General features: G+C 42.0%; 2 protein-coding genes across 2 annotated transcripts; one reads left to right on the top strand and one right to left on the bottom strand.

The window, feature by feature from the left end:
* Window positions 1-974: 974 nt before the first annotated feature.
* Window positions 975-4375, top strand: LOC123058690 (uracil phosphoribosyltransferase). The gene is made up of 11 exons (XM_044481395.1): window positions 975-1309; window positions 1417-1495; window positions 1642-1700; window positions 1996-2073; window positions 2160-2241; window positions 2621-2669; window positions 3248-3309; window positions 3630-3697; window positions 3778-3833; window positions 3906-3953; window positions 4083-4375. The coding sequence occupies exons 1-11, from the start codon at window positions 1055-1057 to the stop codon at window positions 4132-4134; spliced, it is 888 nt and encodes a 295-aa protein (XP_044337330.1). The 5' UTR covers window positions 975-1054; the 3' UTR covers window positions 4135-4375.
* Window positions 4376-4939: 564 nt separating this feature from the next.
* LOC123058700 (PRA1 family protein A1) lies at window positions 4940-8929 on the bottom strand. The gene is made up of 8 exons (XM_044481402.1): window positions 8517-8929; window positions 7687-7727; window positions 7527-7605; window positions 5878-5964; window positions 5697-5785; window positions 5534-5605; window positions 5324-5445; window positions 4940-5219 (listed from the first exon to the last, which is right to left on the bottom strand). Exons 1-7 carry the CDS (start codon window positions 8672-8674, stop codon window positions 5342-5344), a joined length of 630 nt encoding a protein of 209 aa, XP_044337337.1. The 5' UTR covers window positions 8675-8929; the 3' UTR covers window positions 4940-5219; window positions 5324-5341.
* Between the last annotated feature and the right edge of the window lie 8019 nt (window positions 8930-16948).

Genomic DNA, 16948 nt, shown 5'->3' with positions numbered 1-16948 from the left:
CAGGACTTTGAACAATTCAGTTTGGTGATGCTAGTAAAATATGGCTGGCGTCTTCTAGCCAGTGCGGGCTCTCTTTGCGCCAGCATATTGAAGGGTAAATACTTCTCGCATATGAGCTTTTTGCAAGCTAATGTGTCTCCTAGATCTTTGAGTACATGGAAGGCTATTTGTAGTGGAGCGTGTTGCTTTGGATGTGGGGCTCATCAAACGTGTTAGTGATGGATCATCTATCTTCACATTAACGAATAAATGGATCCCAAATATTGTCAGGCTTATGCCAATGGGCGGATTGAGTAACGACCCGGTGGAGATAGTCTCGGACGTGATTGATCCATATACAGGAGGGTGGAACAACGATATGGTCCGTAAAAACCTCTTCCCTCCTCATGCGGATGCGGTTCTGAACATCCCTTAGAGAGTTGCAGGAGGGGGAAGATACTTTGGCATGGGCCTTGAAAAATTCGGGAACCTACACTGTAAAATCATCATACCATACTCCTGTGACTTGCAACGAGCTTCATGGACTAGAGGAAGGGATGGTAGTGGGAGCTCCATCTTCTCAAGAACAGTTGTGGAAAGCCTTATGAAAACTGAAAATTGTACCCAAAGTATGGGTCTTCTGGTGGAGTGTTTTGAGAGGCATTCTTTGAGATTCGGCAACCTTAAAATTTTGGAGGGCAGCTAGGAATCGGTTTTATTGAATGTACTTTCACATCATGTAAATTTGTTATTGTAAATGTCTATATTATTTTCTCTAAACTTGGTCAAATTTTGCAAAGTTTGACTTCAGTCAAATCTAATATGCAGACTAAATAAAAGCGGAGGGAGTAATACCCTGCAAAAAAGTTTGTAATTTTTTTCTCTACTGAAATAAGTAGATTTACAGAAGATTCAAAAACACCAGTACGGAGTACAACAAGTGGATTTACAGGTAGTTAAAAGATACTCAAGATGCGCCAAAAAGACACGACCCCACCGTATCCCACCGTCGCACCCGTCACTGCGCTCGCTTTCGCCCGCATCCATTCCATCCGCACTCCGCACCGCCCTCGCGATGCCGTCGCCCGCCACGGCCACGGCCGCGGCCGCGGGAGCGCCCCTCCATCGCCGCCCGTGCGCACCGCGCCGCCTCGTGCAAGCCTCCTACTGCTCCCTCGCCTCCCGCGCGCTCGTCGAACCCGCGCGCCACGCCGCCCCGGCCCCGCTGCTCGTCCGCAGGCCCCGGCCGTCTCTGGCGGTGGCGAGGGCGGCGAGCCCCGACGCCGCCACCGGTTCGTCGCGGTCGCCCGCCTCCGGCGGCCAGATGCTGGTGCGGATCTGGCTCCTCTCGACGGCGATGCCTCCGCCTGGCTCGGTTTATTCGTTTGCACGTGCGTGCGCGCGCGCTCAGTGGCGCTTGGTGTGTTTGTTTCGCAGGTGTTCGTCCCGCCGCACCCGCTGATAAAACACTGGGTCTCCGTCCTGCGCAACGAGCAGACGCCCTGCGCCGTCTTCCGTGAGTGCCTCCGAAATGGCTTCCATGTTGCAATTGAACCCAACCTGCTGGCGGCAATTTGTTGTTGATTGACTTCCGTATATAAGAAGCGTTTTGCTGAAGTTTGCACGGTTATAAATTGAGATGGTTGTTGTAACTTGTTGTAGGGAGTGCTATGGCAGAGCTTGGTCGTCTCCTCATATATGAAGCCTGCAGGGATTGGCTGGTGAGTGGAAATCTTGCATGGCTCGGAATTATCCGTTGATCATCTTACATTTGTAAAGCACGGCAATGAAAAATATTCCGTGAGAGTGACACCAGTGTCAGGCAGTTTTGAAATGGCATTGAATGTTGTTACCTGGCTGAATGATGAATGCCAGTAATACCTGAATTTATAGATCATAGTAGCTCATAATATTTCCATCCCCACTTCTTATCCAACCTATTTTGCATGTACTTTTAAACATTTAACTGTAGAGAGAATTAATGGCATGGTGCTAAACTGTTTGAAACACTTGCAGCCTACAATCACAGGAGAAATCCAAACACCCGTGGCTGTTTCAAGTGTTGAATTCATTGATCCAAGGGAGCCTGTTATGGTAAGTCTATTTCTTAGCACTAGTTATTGCATTTGGTTTGTATTGTATATGAGTATATTTACTCTTTTCATTAGCGTGTATAACAGGTTGTTCCAATTCTGAGAGCTGGTCTTGCTCTAGCTGAAAACGCTTCATCAATTTTGCCAGCCACCAAGACTTATCACCTTGGTAAGTTGTTTGCATAAATTGCAGTCAAACATTGTTTTTTATTGAAAATGTCAATTAGCTTTATGTTAACATATTGCTTACATTGGCTGCATGGCCCATTTCCAGTAATCTTAGCTGATTTGTTTTGTTTCTCTAAATACCGATGCTGGATATTATGGATTTAATGTGCACAAGGTTTTGGTCAGATGCATAATGTTTGAAATATGCACAATGTTTGTTTCCAACCAAAATAAGAAATATATTTCCTTAGAGCATGTGGAATTATAGTAAAGCTAAACTTCGTGAATCCAATGCGTTAGTATTTTCTTTGTCAATTACGCCATGTGCCTTGAGAGCTATGTACCATTATTCTTATCTGCCCGTTTCATTGAACATGAAGGACTTCGTAGGGATGAAGAAACACTTCAACCTTCGGTATATCTCAACAAGTATGTGCTAAATGCTTTTTCATCTTGCAAGCGCTTATTTAAATATCTATGTAGTACTTTTTAATTAGGCATCAGGCAGACGCATGATTATGTTTGACCTTCGATATATGAGTCCCTACTGAACTACTCCCTCCGTCCCATAATATAAGAGCGTTTTTGACACCAGTGCAGTGTAAAAAACGCTCTTATATTATGGGACGGAGGGAGTACTTAAGTCAGTATTTTGTCTTGGAACTTGATATGAATGTACTTACCTATGCAAGTCTTTACAATACACAGTAAGGCATGCAAATATTACAAAACAGGGGTTTCATTGCTATTTAGTAGAGTGGTATGGTTAAATTGTGAAACCAACCTTACCTTGATAATGCGTACTACGTAGTTTTTTACTTCCATTTCAGTTACTCCCTCCGTTCCATAATTGTTGTCGTGATTTGAACCAAAACCACGACAATAATTATGGAACGGAGGGAGTAGTAATTCTATTTCTTCTACCCTTAGGGAATAAATTAATCACCTATGTGAATTCAAGTAGTCTCATATTCTTCCTTTCTTTTCCTTTATCTCATTTAATGCAGCTTGCCAGAAAAGATTCCAGAGGGGACTCGTGTGCTAGTTATTGATCCAATGCTGGCCACTGGTAACAATCAGCTTTACCTAAACAATACAGTTTCTGCCTAACACTCTTCATGTGTGATCCTCTTCACTAATAAGTGAAAAGAAGTTCATTTTGAATACCATCCAATTTCAATATGTTTCTAGTTCTCCTTCATTTACATGTTAATTATCATGTCAAGTAACAGAACATTAATCTCCTCAAAGAAAGAAAGATAAAGAAAGAATGCTTATTTTTAGTAATAAAAGAGACAACAAAAGTTATAGATTGATTCATGTAAGCAGAATGGCTGGTATACTAACACATAAATACAATGATTATACATTCAACTTGTATGCCTTTAGGTGGGACAATCGTTGCTGCTATTGACTTGTTGGTTGACCGTGGAGTTACAAGCAAACAAATTAAAGTTGTAAGTTCATGGAATTTTTCTGTATTTATTTCTCAATTATTCGTTCAAATCAACTAACACCTATTGTTCTTATGATGCAGGTATCAGCTGTTGCAGCACCTCCTGCGCTACAAAAGCTCAGCAACAAGTTCCCTGGGTAAGAATAGATCATAAGCCATGCACATGTGTATATCAAGCTCCTATTGTTTACTCTGTTTCTTGTCTCCAGGCTCCATGTGTACGCAGGGATGATCGATTCTGAAGTAGACGAGAGAGGGTACTGTTTTAAACTTCTAGCCATTCAATGCTCATTCTGTAAAATGTGTACATCGAATCTCCATTATTCAGTATAACGCATTACCAATCAAGCGGAGCAATGACTAAGGTTGTTGATTTGTACCCACAGGTACATAGTTCCCGGGTTGGGAGATGCTGGTGATAGAAGCTTTAATACATAATCGGACCATTCAATTTTGGCGCAGACTCTGCTCTACCATTGGGAATCGTATATGCTAATTTTTGAGGATTGCCATATTGGGAGTACTTAAGATTGTGCTGCCATATTCTGGACTTTTGTCCTTTGTAATATACTTTCTATTCTTATCATTTTGTAATTATCCATTTTTGTATGGTTATATTGAAATAGTATATGAACTCTCCACATTTCTCATGAAGAACAGTTTATTTTTTAAGTGAATATTTTTTTCTCTGTATACATGAAGTTATCTGTTCACAAAGTGTCTTTCAGATTTTTTTAGTGCGTATTTGTCAGTTAACACTCAGCAAAAAAGAATGACCTACTGTGCCCATTTCAATCAGACTAAAACAACGCTTGAAGCAATGCCAAAGCAAACTTAACAGGTCATGAATGGCTGTTTGGACGTGTGAAATTACTGTGGCCATCAGTATTTAGCTCGTTGAACGGGGCCTGTGAGTGAAATGAATAGCTGCAAGAGCAGATGATACTGCTGCTATATGGGATATTGCAAGCTAGGGCATGTACAATTGGGTTCTCTTCATCGTCATAGTATCGTATGACATGTCACTAGGATACTCTTAACGTCCTTTGAGACACACGGTGACGGCTCACAGAACTGATTCTGACGAATTACTAATCCACTGGATCCATCTAGACATTCTAAAATATCAATGCAGTGGCAGATGTATCAACATATTCGAGTCACGAGGAATGCTAAATCGAAGCTTAGCGGATAATATAGCCAGAACGGTTTTCAAAGTATAGACAGGCATGAAGCAGGCGTATCAACAAACAACATATGCTTTTGTCTAGATCAGAATACTTTGTTTACATCCTTTACATGCTGTTCTTCCTCCAAAGCTTTGGTTATATAGGGAGAAGTCCAAAGGAACAACTACTGTGATACGGAGGACTGCGGACCGAGGCATAGCATCACCTACAGAGTCGGTCCTGGTCCACCTCCAAATGAGCCAGTAATCACAACTGCGTATCACCTTTGTACATCTCCCACAGACACAATGCACAGACAGCAGGGAAGCTTCAGCGCTAAGCACATCTTATCACCTGAACATACACACATGGGAAAATGAGTGTCACCTGGTGCATGCAAATGGTTTTGGGTATAAAACAGACCTATGCTTGTCCTGAACAGGCATGAAGGAACCAACCTTGAAACTGAGGGAGCTCTAGAGCTCACTATAATTCCGCCAAACTGCTCGGAATTCCTCTCTGAACGTATTCAGACGTGCTTTCAAATTAGGTGTTCTGAAGCTGGCATGAAGTACCGTTGCTGCCAACAGAAAGACAAATTAATAAGGACATTCCAAGATAAATACAGAGTTCCAAAAAATAAACAAAGAACTCTACACCGTCCTTACTAAGCAGAGCAATGAGAAGCGCCCATAGAACCGTGAGGAGACTGCATGAGGTCAACCAGAGCATGCAGCTAACTGCAAACATGAAAAAAAATGCTTAGTTCAAGTTTTTTGAAATGTGGTATGTTGCATAGGATTATACGACGGAAGGTTTGGTCCTGCTCACCTGCCGAAAATAAAAGAACAAACAACCAGCGAGGCCGACCACAAATATGAATTGATCTCTTCGAGCTTGGTCGACCACGAATAACAGGGCTGCCAGTGTTGACAAAGAGTATTAACAACACTATAATAGTAACCCGCGTTAAAATAAATAAGGAAACATTAGAAAGTATAGTGTTCCTTACGTTATCGGTGGTCTCATCTTTGCAGCTAAATGTGGTGAGAACTGCCTGACAGTTCGTGTGACTTTCTCATTAAAAGTGACAGCAAAACTGCATCATCACACATGATAGTTAGTTAATTAATCACCATTCGAACACTTGGTAAATCAATTGTTATCATTTTACATGTGGAGAAACTTTTAATGATTTAAGAACCATGAATCACGAATAGACACAAGGAAAAACAACCCTAAAAGGCTACAACAATTTTATATATTTAATAATCCTTCATGCTTGTGACAATTATATGCATTATTCCAATACAACTATGGCCCAATGCTGTAGAACCTAAGTTGCTTTTCAACTGTATCTATCAGATATATTTTTATCCTACTCTGCTGCTGCATGTAATGGTCGTATATCATAAGGTAGATGAGACTAGGCTCGAGAGACAAGAGGGAGGTGATGGGAGTAGGGAAGGCAGCAAGAAATTGGAACACGACTTCTTTATTAATTGCCTAACCGATCATAGATGAGTACACGCCATCTATCACATAGAGGAACAGATAACTTGCCCCCTGATTATCTAATCCTAACTTTCTTAAGAGGATCATATATTTGAATAATAAGTAGCCTGGCTGGCCCCTAACTAGTGCATGTAACACTGCGATCTAAGATGCTTGGCAGTTGGCAGGCATCATATGGTGGCATTAAGTAACATCGGGTTTATAACACAAGGAAATAACTTGATAAAGCATGCCCCTGATTTGCTAAATTAACTCCTAACACTTCCACTGTGTCAAAGGACTGCAGTATTGCAGTACTGGTATAACCTCGAGATGGAATAACTTGTGCTACATTCTGTGAAATTTATATGAATATTGCATTTAGCTTATATTTGAAAAGGTAACATTTAGGTCTAGTACAGCAACTGGTCAATTACCCAAGTCTAGGAATCTAATGATGTGCTCTCTGGTTCATTGGCAAAAAAGGAGCGCCATACAGTGTTGGTATAATAACAAGCATGCAGCTAGCATACAATTTGTTCCAACGTCCTACATAAACAATGGTGTATTATCGAATTAGGAAGCTGTTAAGGTTTCAATGTTAGCGGCATGTACATAAAATGTACCCTTGATTGATTTACCCATAAAATAAATTATAATGCTAGCCGCCAAGTTTATTATAGCCTATAGGATTGTCAGAAACTACATATTCACTTCTTCATAAGAGAAAAATAGCTTAATAACCTTGCAAACCACAAATATATTTATATATTGGATAGGCTGACAAGTGAAGCATTGGCCGACTTGCCAAGCACATAATAATGACGCTATTTTCCAACTTGCATTATATTTTAGTGATAATGATTAATGAGCAAACTGTCCCTTCGGCTACAGAACCTAAGTTATGATGGCTACACATTTTTTGTGCATGTTTATGCAATTCTATACATAAAAAAGGGAGCATATGTGATCATGATCTGATGACTAATCTGCTGTGACTGAAGTCCATCACGTAATATAATTTACAAAGAATGTTCCACTACTGATGCATTATCTTTGTTAATCATGGTAAAGAGCGCATTTTAACATAACAAACTAAAAACGATCTGATCAGAACCGAGTTACAAGAACAATGCAAGGAAAGCTATTAGTTAAGTACTCGTATACCTGTCATTAAGAAATGCAATGCTGAATCCAGTCATAAAAGCTGCAAGAATAGCAACTGGCTTCCAAAGGAAACCCAGCCCTTCATATATACAAATGGCAGCATGTCAAAACCAAACAAAAAACAGGAAGATAAATAATCTTCAAATCTTTCATTGCTTACCAAGAATGAACATGATCAAGATGAAGTAGTTTGTCCTGTAGCTGCAGATCAAACAAAAGTTGAGAAAAGAACTTCAGTACATGACAAAAACGAAACCACACAAACCATGTCTTCAAAATGAACTTCCACAATGCTAACTTCATGAATTAATACTACTTTGGCATGCATACTACTCCCTCCGTCCCATAATATAAGAACGTTTTTGACATTAGTATAGTGTCAAAAACGTTCTTATATTATGGGACAGAGGGAGTAGTTAACATTTATCAGAATAATTATCCCTTTTTTCACCTCACCAGCTCACGTAAGTTGAATCAAGCCCATATTTAGATCACTTTGCATCTAGAAGCAGAATTTGACATGCTTTAAGTGAAAAAATGGAGTCTTGCTCTCATCTCACAGATACATGGATTCCAGCAAGAAATATCCAACATGATGCCTTCAAGCTACCTGCTACTCCTATGCACACTCTTAGCGACTAACATCACAGTATACAATGACATGCACATATGTGCTCATCGAATTCTCCATTCAAACCTCTTAGCACCGTTGATGGATTTATCTACACTAAACGAAGGGCTATCAGAAGGAGTCTGAAGCACACGCATATACCCCTACTCTATTTTCCATGGATCCAGGGAGCGCCTGATGCCCCTATCCATTCACCAATCAACTCAAAACACGCACAGATCCCGTGGAGTCAGTCAAAACCTCGTCACACCAGCACAAATCCCTGGCGAATTCGCCCAAACTTGTATCGGCCACCCGAGTTGGCAGACAAATCGTGGAAACGGTAAGACGGGTTAGAGGGGGGAGGAGGCGGATCGTACTAGTAGAGGTTGCACTTGAGACGGCTGGTCCACTTGGAGTAGGAGCGGGGGACGGTGAAGCGGGAGAAGAACTCCGGGACGGGGCGCGGCGGCGTGGACCAGTCCACCTCCCGCAGCGCGGCCACCAGGTCCTCCGCCGTCACCGCGCTCCAGTCCATCGCCGGCGATCCAATCCGCCCCGATGCCTCGGCTAGCGGGCGAAGCGAAACCTGGCGGGCGAGCGAGCGGGCAGGCGGGCGGCCGGCAGGCGGGCGAGGCGGACGGCGGCTATCGGCGGGGGACGGGGGCTGTTGGGTCGTGCGGGAGAGAGTTTCCTCGGCTTCGATTTGGGGATTTTGGGAAGGAAGCTTTGCCGTGTCCGCGGAGATGAGGAAGAGGAGAGGAGAGGTCAGAGGACAGCAGAGATGCGTTTGCCCTTCTGCGCTTTTTGGTGGTCCGGCCTGGGAAAGCCGTCAAGGGACTGTTGGGCTATGCTACTGGGCCACCATCCGTCGGCCCGACAGAGTGAGGTCTCGTTTCTTTCCCCTCTCAAAAAAAAAGCCCATAAAAAAAGCATATTTCTCAACTGTAAAGACAGCATATTTATCTCCTCCTTCGGAAAATGAGGCAAATACACCGATGATACATCAAGTTGAACATGATGATCATTTTGGTGCTTAAAAGTGAAAAATACATGAAACTGGTCATTGATGCTTAAACTTGTCTCGTAATGCAAATACGGTTCAACTCCAGTTTGTAGACGTAGGAAGCGCCTATGTGGTGGCGTGCCAATGTGGTGCCTGGCCCACTGTTAGTGACTGAAGCATCACATGTTTGCAAAAGAAAAACTGAATTAGTGCTAAATTGGTTTAAAAAAGTGAAACACCATTGCATCTCTGTAATTGTGCAGTTCCACACGTAGGAAAACGGTACGAAGGATAATTCGTGTGGAAATAACACACCACAGCGAATCAAACCCATGACCTCGAGCAGTCCCGTCTATGGCACAAGCCACCATGTAGTGAACGTCACAATCAGGCCCTGTTTGGTTCATAAGTCCTAGGACTTTTTCTAGTCCCAACTAAAAATTCCCTAGTCCCTAAAAAGTCTCTTCCTGTTTGTTTCCACGGACTAAAAAGTCTCTAGTCCCTCTCTAGAGGTTATTAAATGACCATGTTACCCCTAGTATATAGAAAAATAACAACCAAACAACATCATGGGGTGGCGGGCCAATGGGTGCATGGAGGGGCATTGTTGAAAAAGTCCCAAAAAAGACTCTCCTTGAGAGTCTTCTTCATTTAGTCACAAAAGGCAATTTTTAGTCCCTAGTAGTCCCTCCCGTTTGGTTAAAAAGTCTCTAAGAAGGACTTTTTTTAGTCCCTACACCAAAAAGTCAGTGGAAACAGACACCCTCTCAAAAATCATTTATCATTGATTGCAGTTTTTTGTTGATGGCTTACCGAGCTGACCGCTTGGTCATAAGCCACCATGTAGATAACATTTTATGGTGCACTTCGGATAAAAATACGGTTAGTGCGACCCATTTTTGTGCATTAAGAATAAACATGGCTAATCCCGCCATTTTTTATATGCTAGATTTTTTCCTTATTACTAGTTTTCAAAAAAATATGTACATTATAATAACAATACTAAAAACACCAGTTAGAATATTTGTGTTCTATACTAATAAGTAATAACAATACTAAAGCACCTAGCGTTTGGTTTTCTGGGTTTTTTGTATCACAACATCTATAGGTTGGTTTACTCCATAAATCTTCCGATCCAGGTCCCACCACTTGCCGCATATCTCACTCGCATGCAACTCTTCGCGAGACACCATCGACCACTTTCTCCTCCTAAAGAAAAAAATAGTTCTTCTCGATACCCCCTCTCTCCTGACTGTCTCTCCCGATCCCCTCTCACAGACATCCTTCTCCTTCCCTCTTCCTCCACTCCACCCTCTAATTTAGGTCGAACTCCACCTGGAGGAGGCCTCGAGTCAGGGCCGGAGTTGGGCTATGTGCTGCCGAGGAGCATCACCGCGTCTCGCGCCAAGGGTGATGGTGCATGATTCCTTGGTAGGGTACTAATACGTCTCCAACGTATCTATAATTTTTTATTGTTCCATGCTATTATATTATCAATCTTGGATGTTTTGTATATATTTAAAAGCAACTTTATATCATTTTTTAGGACTAACCTATTGACTTAGTGCCCAGTGTCACTTGTAGTTTTTTGCTTGTTTTTCACTTTGCAGAATATCCGTACCGAACGAAGTCCAAATGCCACGAAACTTTTTGGAGATTTTTTCTGATGATAAGAGACCCTAGAAGCTTCTGGAGGCCACGAGTAGATGAAAGTGGGGCCCACTAGGCACCAGGGCGCGCCAAGGACCTCTGGGCGCCCTGATGGGTACTGGAGCCCACGGGCATCATTTTGACCTACCTCCGCCTCTATAAATACTCTAAAATCCCAAAACCCTCAAGGGAGTCCACAAAAAACTTTTTCCATCGCCGCAAGTTCCAAAACCATGAGATCCAATCTAGAGGCCTTTTCCGGCACACTGCCGGAGGGGGAAACGATCACAGAGGGGTTCTCCATCATCCTTGTTGCCCCTCCGATGATGCGTGAGTATTTTACCACAAACCTATGGGTCCGTAGTTAGTATCTAGATGACTTCTTCTTTCTTTTTGATCTTCAATACAATGTTCTCCTCGGTGTTCTTGGAGACCTATTTGATGTAATGGCTTTTTGCGGTGTGTTTGTTGGGATCCGATGAATTGTGAGTTTATGATCAGATCTATCCATGAATATTATTTGAGTTATCTCTGAACTCTTTTATGCATAATTGTTATAGCCTCATATTTCTTCTTTGAATTATTGGTTTAGTTTGGCCAACTAGATTGAGTTCTCTTGCCATGGGAAGGGGTGCTTTGTGATGGGTTCGATCTTGCGGTGTTCAATCTGAGTGACACAAAGAGACATGACACGCATGTATCATTGCTATTAAGGGTAACAAGATGGGATTTATTTCATACATGAGTTTATCTTGTCTACATCATGTCATCTTTCTTAAGGCATTACTCCATTTAGTAGATGTAGGTAGGAGTCGGTCTACTAATCTTGGACGTGATGCCTATATACATGATCATTGCCTTGGATATCGTCATAATTATTTGCTTTTCTGTCAATTGCCCGACAGTAATTTGTTTACCCACCGTATGCTATTTTCTCGAGAGAAGCCTCTAGTGAAAACTACGCCCCCAGGGTCTATCTTTTATCATATAAAATCCTAAAAATACCTTGCTGCAATTTTCTTTTATTTATTTTATTTTGTTTTTTAGTTAGATCTATTTATCAAAACCCATACAATTTAATCTTTCTCAATCCCATGGAGGGATTGATAACCCCTCTACGCGTTGGGTTGCAAGTATTTATTGTTTGTGTGTAGGTGTTATTTACATAGTATTTCTTGGTTCTCCTACTGGGATTGATAACCTTGGTTTCATAATTGAGAAAAATACTTATCTCTACTATGCTGCATCCTCCTCTCCTCTTTGGGGAAATCCCAACGCAGCTCACAAGTAGCAGAAAGAATTTCTGGCGCTGTTGGCAGGGAGACATCATCAACATCTATCAAGTGCCTACGCATAAACTCTCATCTCCTTGCAAATACTTTATTTGCCATTTGCCTCTCGTTTTCATCTCCCTCACTTATAAAATTTTTTATAAAAATATTTTTCGTTTGCCTTTTTTTGTGTCTCATTGTTTGCTTTGAAACTTTCATCATGAGTGGTTATGGTATGGCAGAAATTGATGATGGTAGGCATCCTAAAATTGGAAGTTCTGCTAATCTTGATGCTAAAACTTTTGTGTTGGGACAAGGGAATGTTATAGGGAAAGGTGTCATCCAATAATTTTTTTCATTGCGTTGGGACTTTAGCTTGTGATGGTGCCCCTATACTTAAAAGAACCAAGACTTATGTCAATGCTATTTCCGCACTTGTTCTTAAACTAGAAAATTAATCCGTACTCATCCAACTTTACAAAGATTATTTTATGAGTTGCCAGTTATAAAAAATCACAGGGCTAAAAAGATAGCAACTATTGTCCTCATGAATGAATTTGATCACATAGTGCGAGAAGCTAGAGAAATATTTGATTTTTATGGTATGAACCGTGAAAAACCGGTATTAGATGAGATCCTTTATAATAGTTATTATATGTTAAGGCATTTGCTTCGCAATGATCGCATCTTTGATGAAAATCTTAGAAAGGAAGTCCTTCCATTAAGTATGATTCAACAAGTCTTCAATGATATTAACCAACCATACTCTTGGATTGTAGCCGGTAATCAGAAAGGATATGTAGATGAGCAACTTGCTGATGCTAAAATTTCTATGGATGATGTGTTTCATGTTATATTTTAAAAACCTCCTGATAAAAACAGGATACATCTCCGTCGTATTTACTTTTCCTAACACTTTTGCTCTTGTTTTGGACTCTACTTTGCATGATTTGAATGAAACTAACCCGGACTACCGTTGTTTTTAGCAGAACTACCATGGTCCATGGTGTTGTTTTTTGTGCAGAAATAAAAGTTCTCAGAATTGGACTTTTGGAGAATTATTTTAGAATATATAAAAATTACTAGAACCAAGACCCACTGGAGGGGGGCAAGCTGCCCACTAGGCACCAGGGCGCGCCACCCCCTCTAGCGCGCCCTGGTGGTAGTGTTGGGACGTAGTAATTTCAAAAAAATTCCTACGCACACGCAAGATCATGGTGATGCATAGCAACAAGAGGGAAGAGTATCGTCCACGTACCCTTGTAGACCGTAAGCGGAAGCGTTATGAGAACGTGGTTGATGTAGTCGAACGTCTTCACGATCCAACCGATCCAAATACCGAACGCACGGCACCTCCGAGTTCAGCACACGTTCAACTCGATGACGTTTCACGAACTCCGATCCAGCAGAGCTTCACGGGAGAGTTCCGTCAGCACGACAGCGTGATGACGGTGATGATGTTGCTACCGATGCAGGGCTTCGCCTTAAGCACCGCTACGATATGATCGAGGTGGATTATGGTGGAGGGGGGCACTGCACACGACTAAGGGATCAATGATCAACTTTTGTGTTCTAGGGTGCCCCCTGCCCCCGTATATAAAAGAGAAAGGGGGAGGCCGGCCGGCCCTCCTAGGACGCGTCAGGAGGAGGAGTCCTCCTCCTAGTAGGAGTAGGACTCCCCTTTCCTACTCCTACTAGGAGGAGGAAAGGAAGGGGAAGGGGAGAAGGAAGGAGAGGGAGGAAAGGAGGAAAGGGGGACCGACCCCTTAGTACAATTCGGTTTGGGCTAGGGGGGGGGCGCGCCCTGCCTCCTCTCTTCCACCACTTGGCCCATGAGGCCCAATACTTCTTCCCCGTATTCCCGTAACTCCCTGGTACTCCGAAAAATACCCGAATCACTCGGAACCTTTACGGTGTCTAAATATAGTCGTCCAACATATCGATCTTTACGTCTCGACCATTTCGAGACTCCTCTTCATGTCCCCGATCTCATCCAGGACTTCGAACTACCTTCGGTACATCAAATCACATAAACTCATAATACCAATCATCACCGAACATTAAGCATGCGGACCCTACGGGTTCGAGAACTATGTAGACATGACCGAGACACGTCTTCGGTCAATAACCAATAGCAGAACCTAGATGTTCATATTGGCTCCTACATATTCTACGAAGATCTTTATCGGTCAAACCACATAACAACATACGTTGTTCCCTTTGTCATCGGTATGTTACTTGCCCGAGATTCGATCGTCGGTATCTCAATACCTAGTTCAATCTTGTTACCGGCAAGTCTCTTTACTCGTTTCTGTAATGCATCATCCCGCAACTAACTCATTATTTGCATTGCTTGCAAGGCTTATAGTGATGTGCATTACCGAGAGGGCCCAGAGATACCTCTCCGACAATCGGAGTGACAAATCCTAATCTCGATCTCTGCCAACTCAACAAGTACCATCGGAGACACCTGTAGAGCACCTTTATAATCACCTAGTTATGTTGTGACGTTTGGTAGCACACAAAGTGTTCCTCCGGTATTCGGGAGTTGCATAATCTCATAGTCAGAGGAACATGTATAAGTCATGAAGAAAGCAGTAGCAACAAACTAAACGATCATCGTGCTAAGCTAACGGAATGGGTCAAGTCAATCACATCATTCTCTAATGATGTTATCCCGTTAATCAAATGGCAACTCATGTCTATGGCTAGGAAACTTAACCATCTTTGATTCAACGAGCTAGTCAAGTAGAGGCATACTAGTGACACTTTGTTTGTCTATGTATTCACACATGTACTAAGTTTCCGGTTAATACAATTCTAGCATGAATAATAAACAGTTATCATGATATAAGGAAATAAATAATAACTTTATTATGGCCTCTAGGGCATATTTCCTTCAGTCTCTCACTTGCACTAGAGTCAATAATCTAGTTCACATCTTTATGTGATTAGTTCACATCTCCATGTGACTAATACCCAGAGGGTTTACTAGAGTCAATAATCTAGTTCACATTGCTATGTGATTAACACCCAAAGAGTGATCATGTTTTGCTTGTGAGAGAAGTTTAGCCTACGGGTCTGCAACATTCAGATTTGTATGTATTTCGCAAATTTCTATGTCTACAATGCTCTGCACAGAGGTACTCTAGATAATTGCTCCCACTTTTAGTATGTATCCAGATCGAGACTTAAAGTCATCTAGATCGATGTAAAAAGCTTGCATCGACGTAACTCTTTACAACGAACTCTTTTTATCACCTCCATAACCGAGAAATATTTCCTTAGTCCTCTAAGGATAATTTTGACCGCTGCCCAGTGATCTACTCCTAGATCACTATTGTACTCCCTTGCCAGAAAGATGCTAAGGTATACAATAGGACTGGTAAACAGCATAGCATACTTTATAGAACCTATGACTGAGGCATAGGGAATGACTTTTCATTCTCTTTCTATTTTCTATTGTGGTCGGGTTTTGAGTCTTTACTCAACTTCACACCTTGCAACATAGGCAAGAACTCCTTCTTTGACTGTTCCATTTTGAACTACTTCAAAATCTTGTCAAGGTATGTACTCACTGAAAAAACTCATCAAGCGTCTTGATCTGTCCCTATAGATCTTGATGCTCAATGTGTAAGCAGCTTCATCAAGGTCTTTCTTTGAAAAACTCTTTTCAAACACTTCTTTATGCTTTCCAGAAAATTCTACATTATTTCCGATCAACTATATGTCATTCACATATACTTATCAGAAATGTTGTAGTGCTCCCACTCACTTTCTTGTAAATACAAGCTTCACCGCAAGTCTGTATAAAACCATATGCTTTGATCACTTTATCAAAGCATATATTCCAACTCCGAGATGCTTGCACCAGTCCATAGATGGATCACTGGAGCTTGCTCACTTTGTTAGCACCTTTAGGATCGACAAAACCTTCTGGTTGCATCATATACAACTCTTCTTGTAAGAAATCCATGAAGGAATACAGTTTTGACATCCATTTACCAGATTTCATAAAATGCGGCAACTGCTAACATGATTCGGACAGACTTTTAAGCATCAATACGAGTGAGAAAATCTCATTGTAGTCAACACCTTGAACTTGTCGAAAACATTTTGCGACAACTCGAGCTTTGTAGATAGTAACACTACTATCAGCATCCGTCTTCCTCTTAAAGATCCATTTATTCTTAATGACTCACCGATCATCGGGCAAGTCAATCAAAGTCCATACTTTTTCTCATACATGGATCCCATCTCAGATTTCATGGCCTCAAGCCATTTCGTGAAATCTGGGCTCATCATCGCTTCCTCATAGTTTGTAGGTTCGTCATGGTCAACTAACATGACATCCAGAACAGGATTACTGTACCACTCTAGTGCGGATCTCACTCTGGTTGACCTACGAGGTTCGGTAGTAACTTGATCTGAAGTTACATGATCATCATCATTAGCTTCCTCACTAATTGGTGTAGGAGTCACAGGAACAGATTTCTGTGATGAACTACTTGTTGGGGAACATAGTAATTTCAAAAAAAATTCTACGCACACGCAAGATCATGGTGATGCATAGCAACGAGAGAGGAGAGTGTTGTCTACGTACCCTCGTAGACCAAAAGCGGAAGCGTTAGCACAACGCGGTTGATGTAGTCGTACGTCTTCACGGCCCGACCGATCAAGCACCGAAACTACGGCACCTCCGAGTTCTAGCACACGTTCAGCTCGATGACGATCCCCGGACTCCGATCCAACAGAATGCCGGGGAAGAGTTTCATCAGCACGACGGCGTGGTGACGATCTTGATGTTCTACCGTCGTAGGGCTTCGCCTAAGCACCGCTACAATATTATCGAGGATTATGGTGGAAGGGGGCACCGCACACGGCT

This window comes from Triticum aestivum, chromosome 1A, assembly GCF_018294505.1.
Source record: "Triticum aestivum cultivar Chinese Spring chromosome 1A, IWGSC CS RefSeq v2.1, whole genome shotgun sequence".
In the NCBI taxonomy this organism is placed as follows: domain Eukaryota; kingdom Viridiplantae; phylum Streptophyta; class Magnoliopsida; order Poales; family Poaceae; genus Triticum; species Triticum aestivum.
The sequence above is the reverse complement of the archived record's forward strand: the minus strand, read 5'-3'. Positions and strand labels throughout refer to the sequence as shown.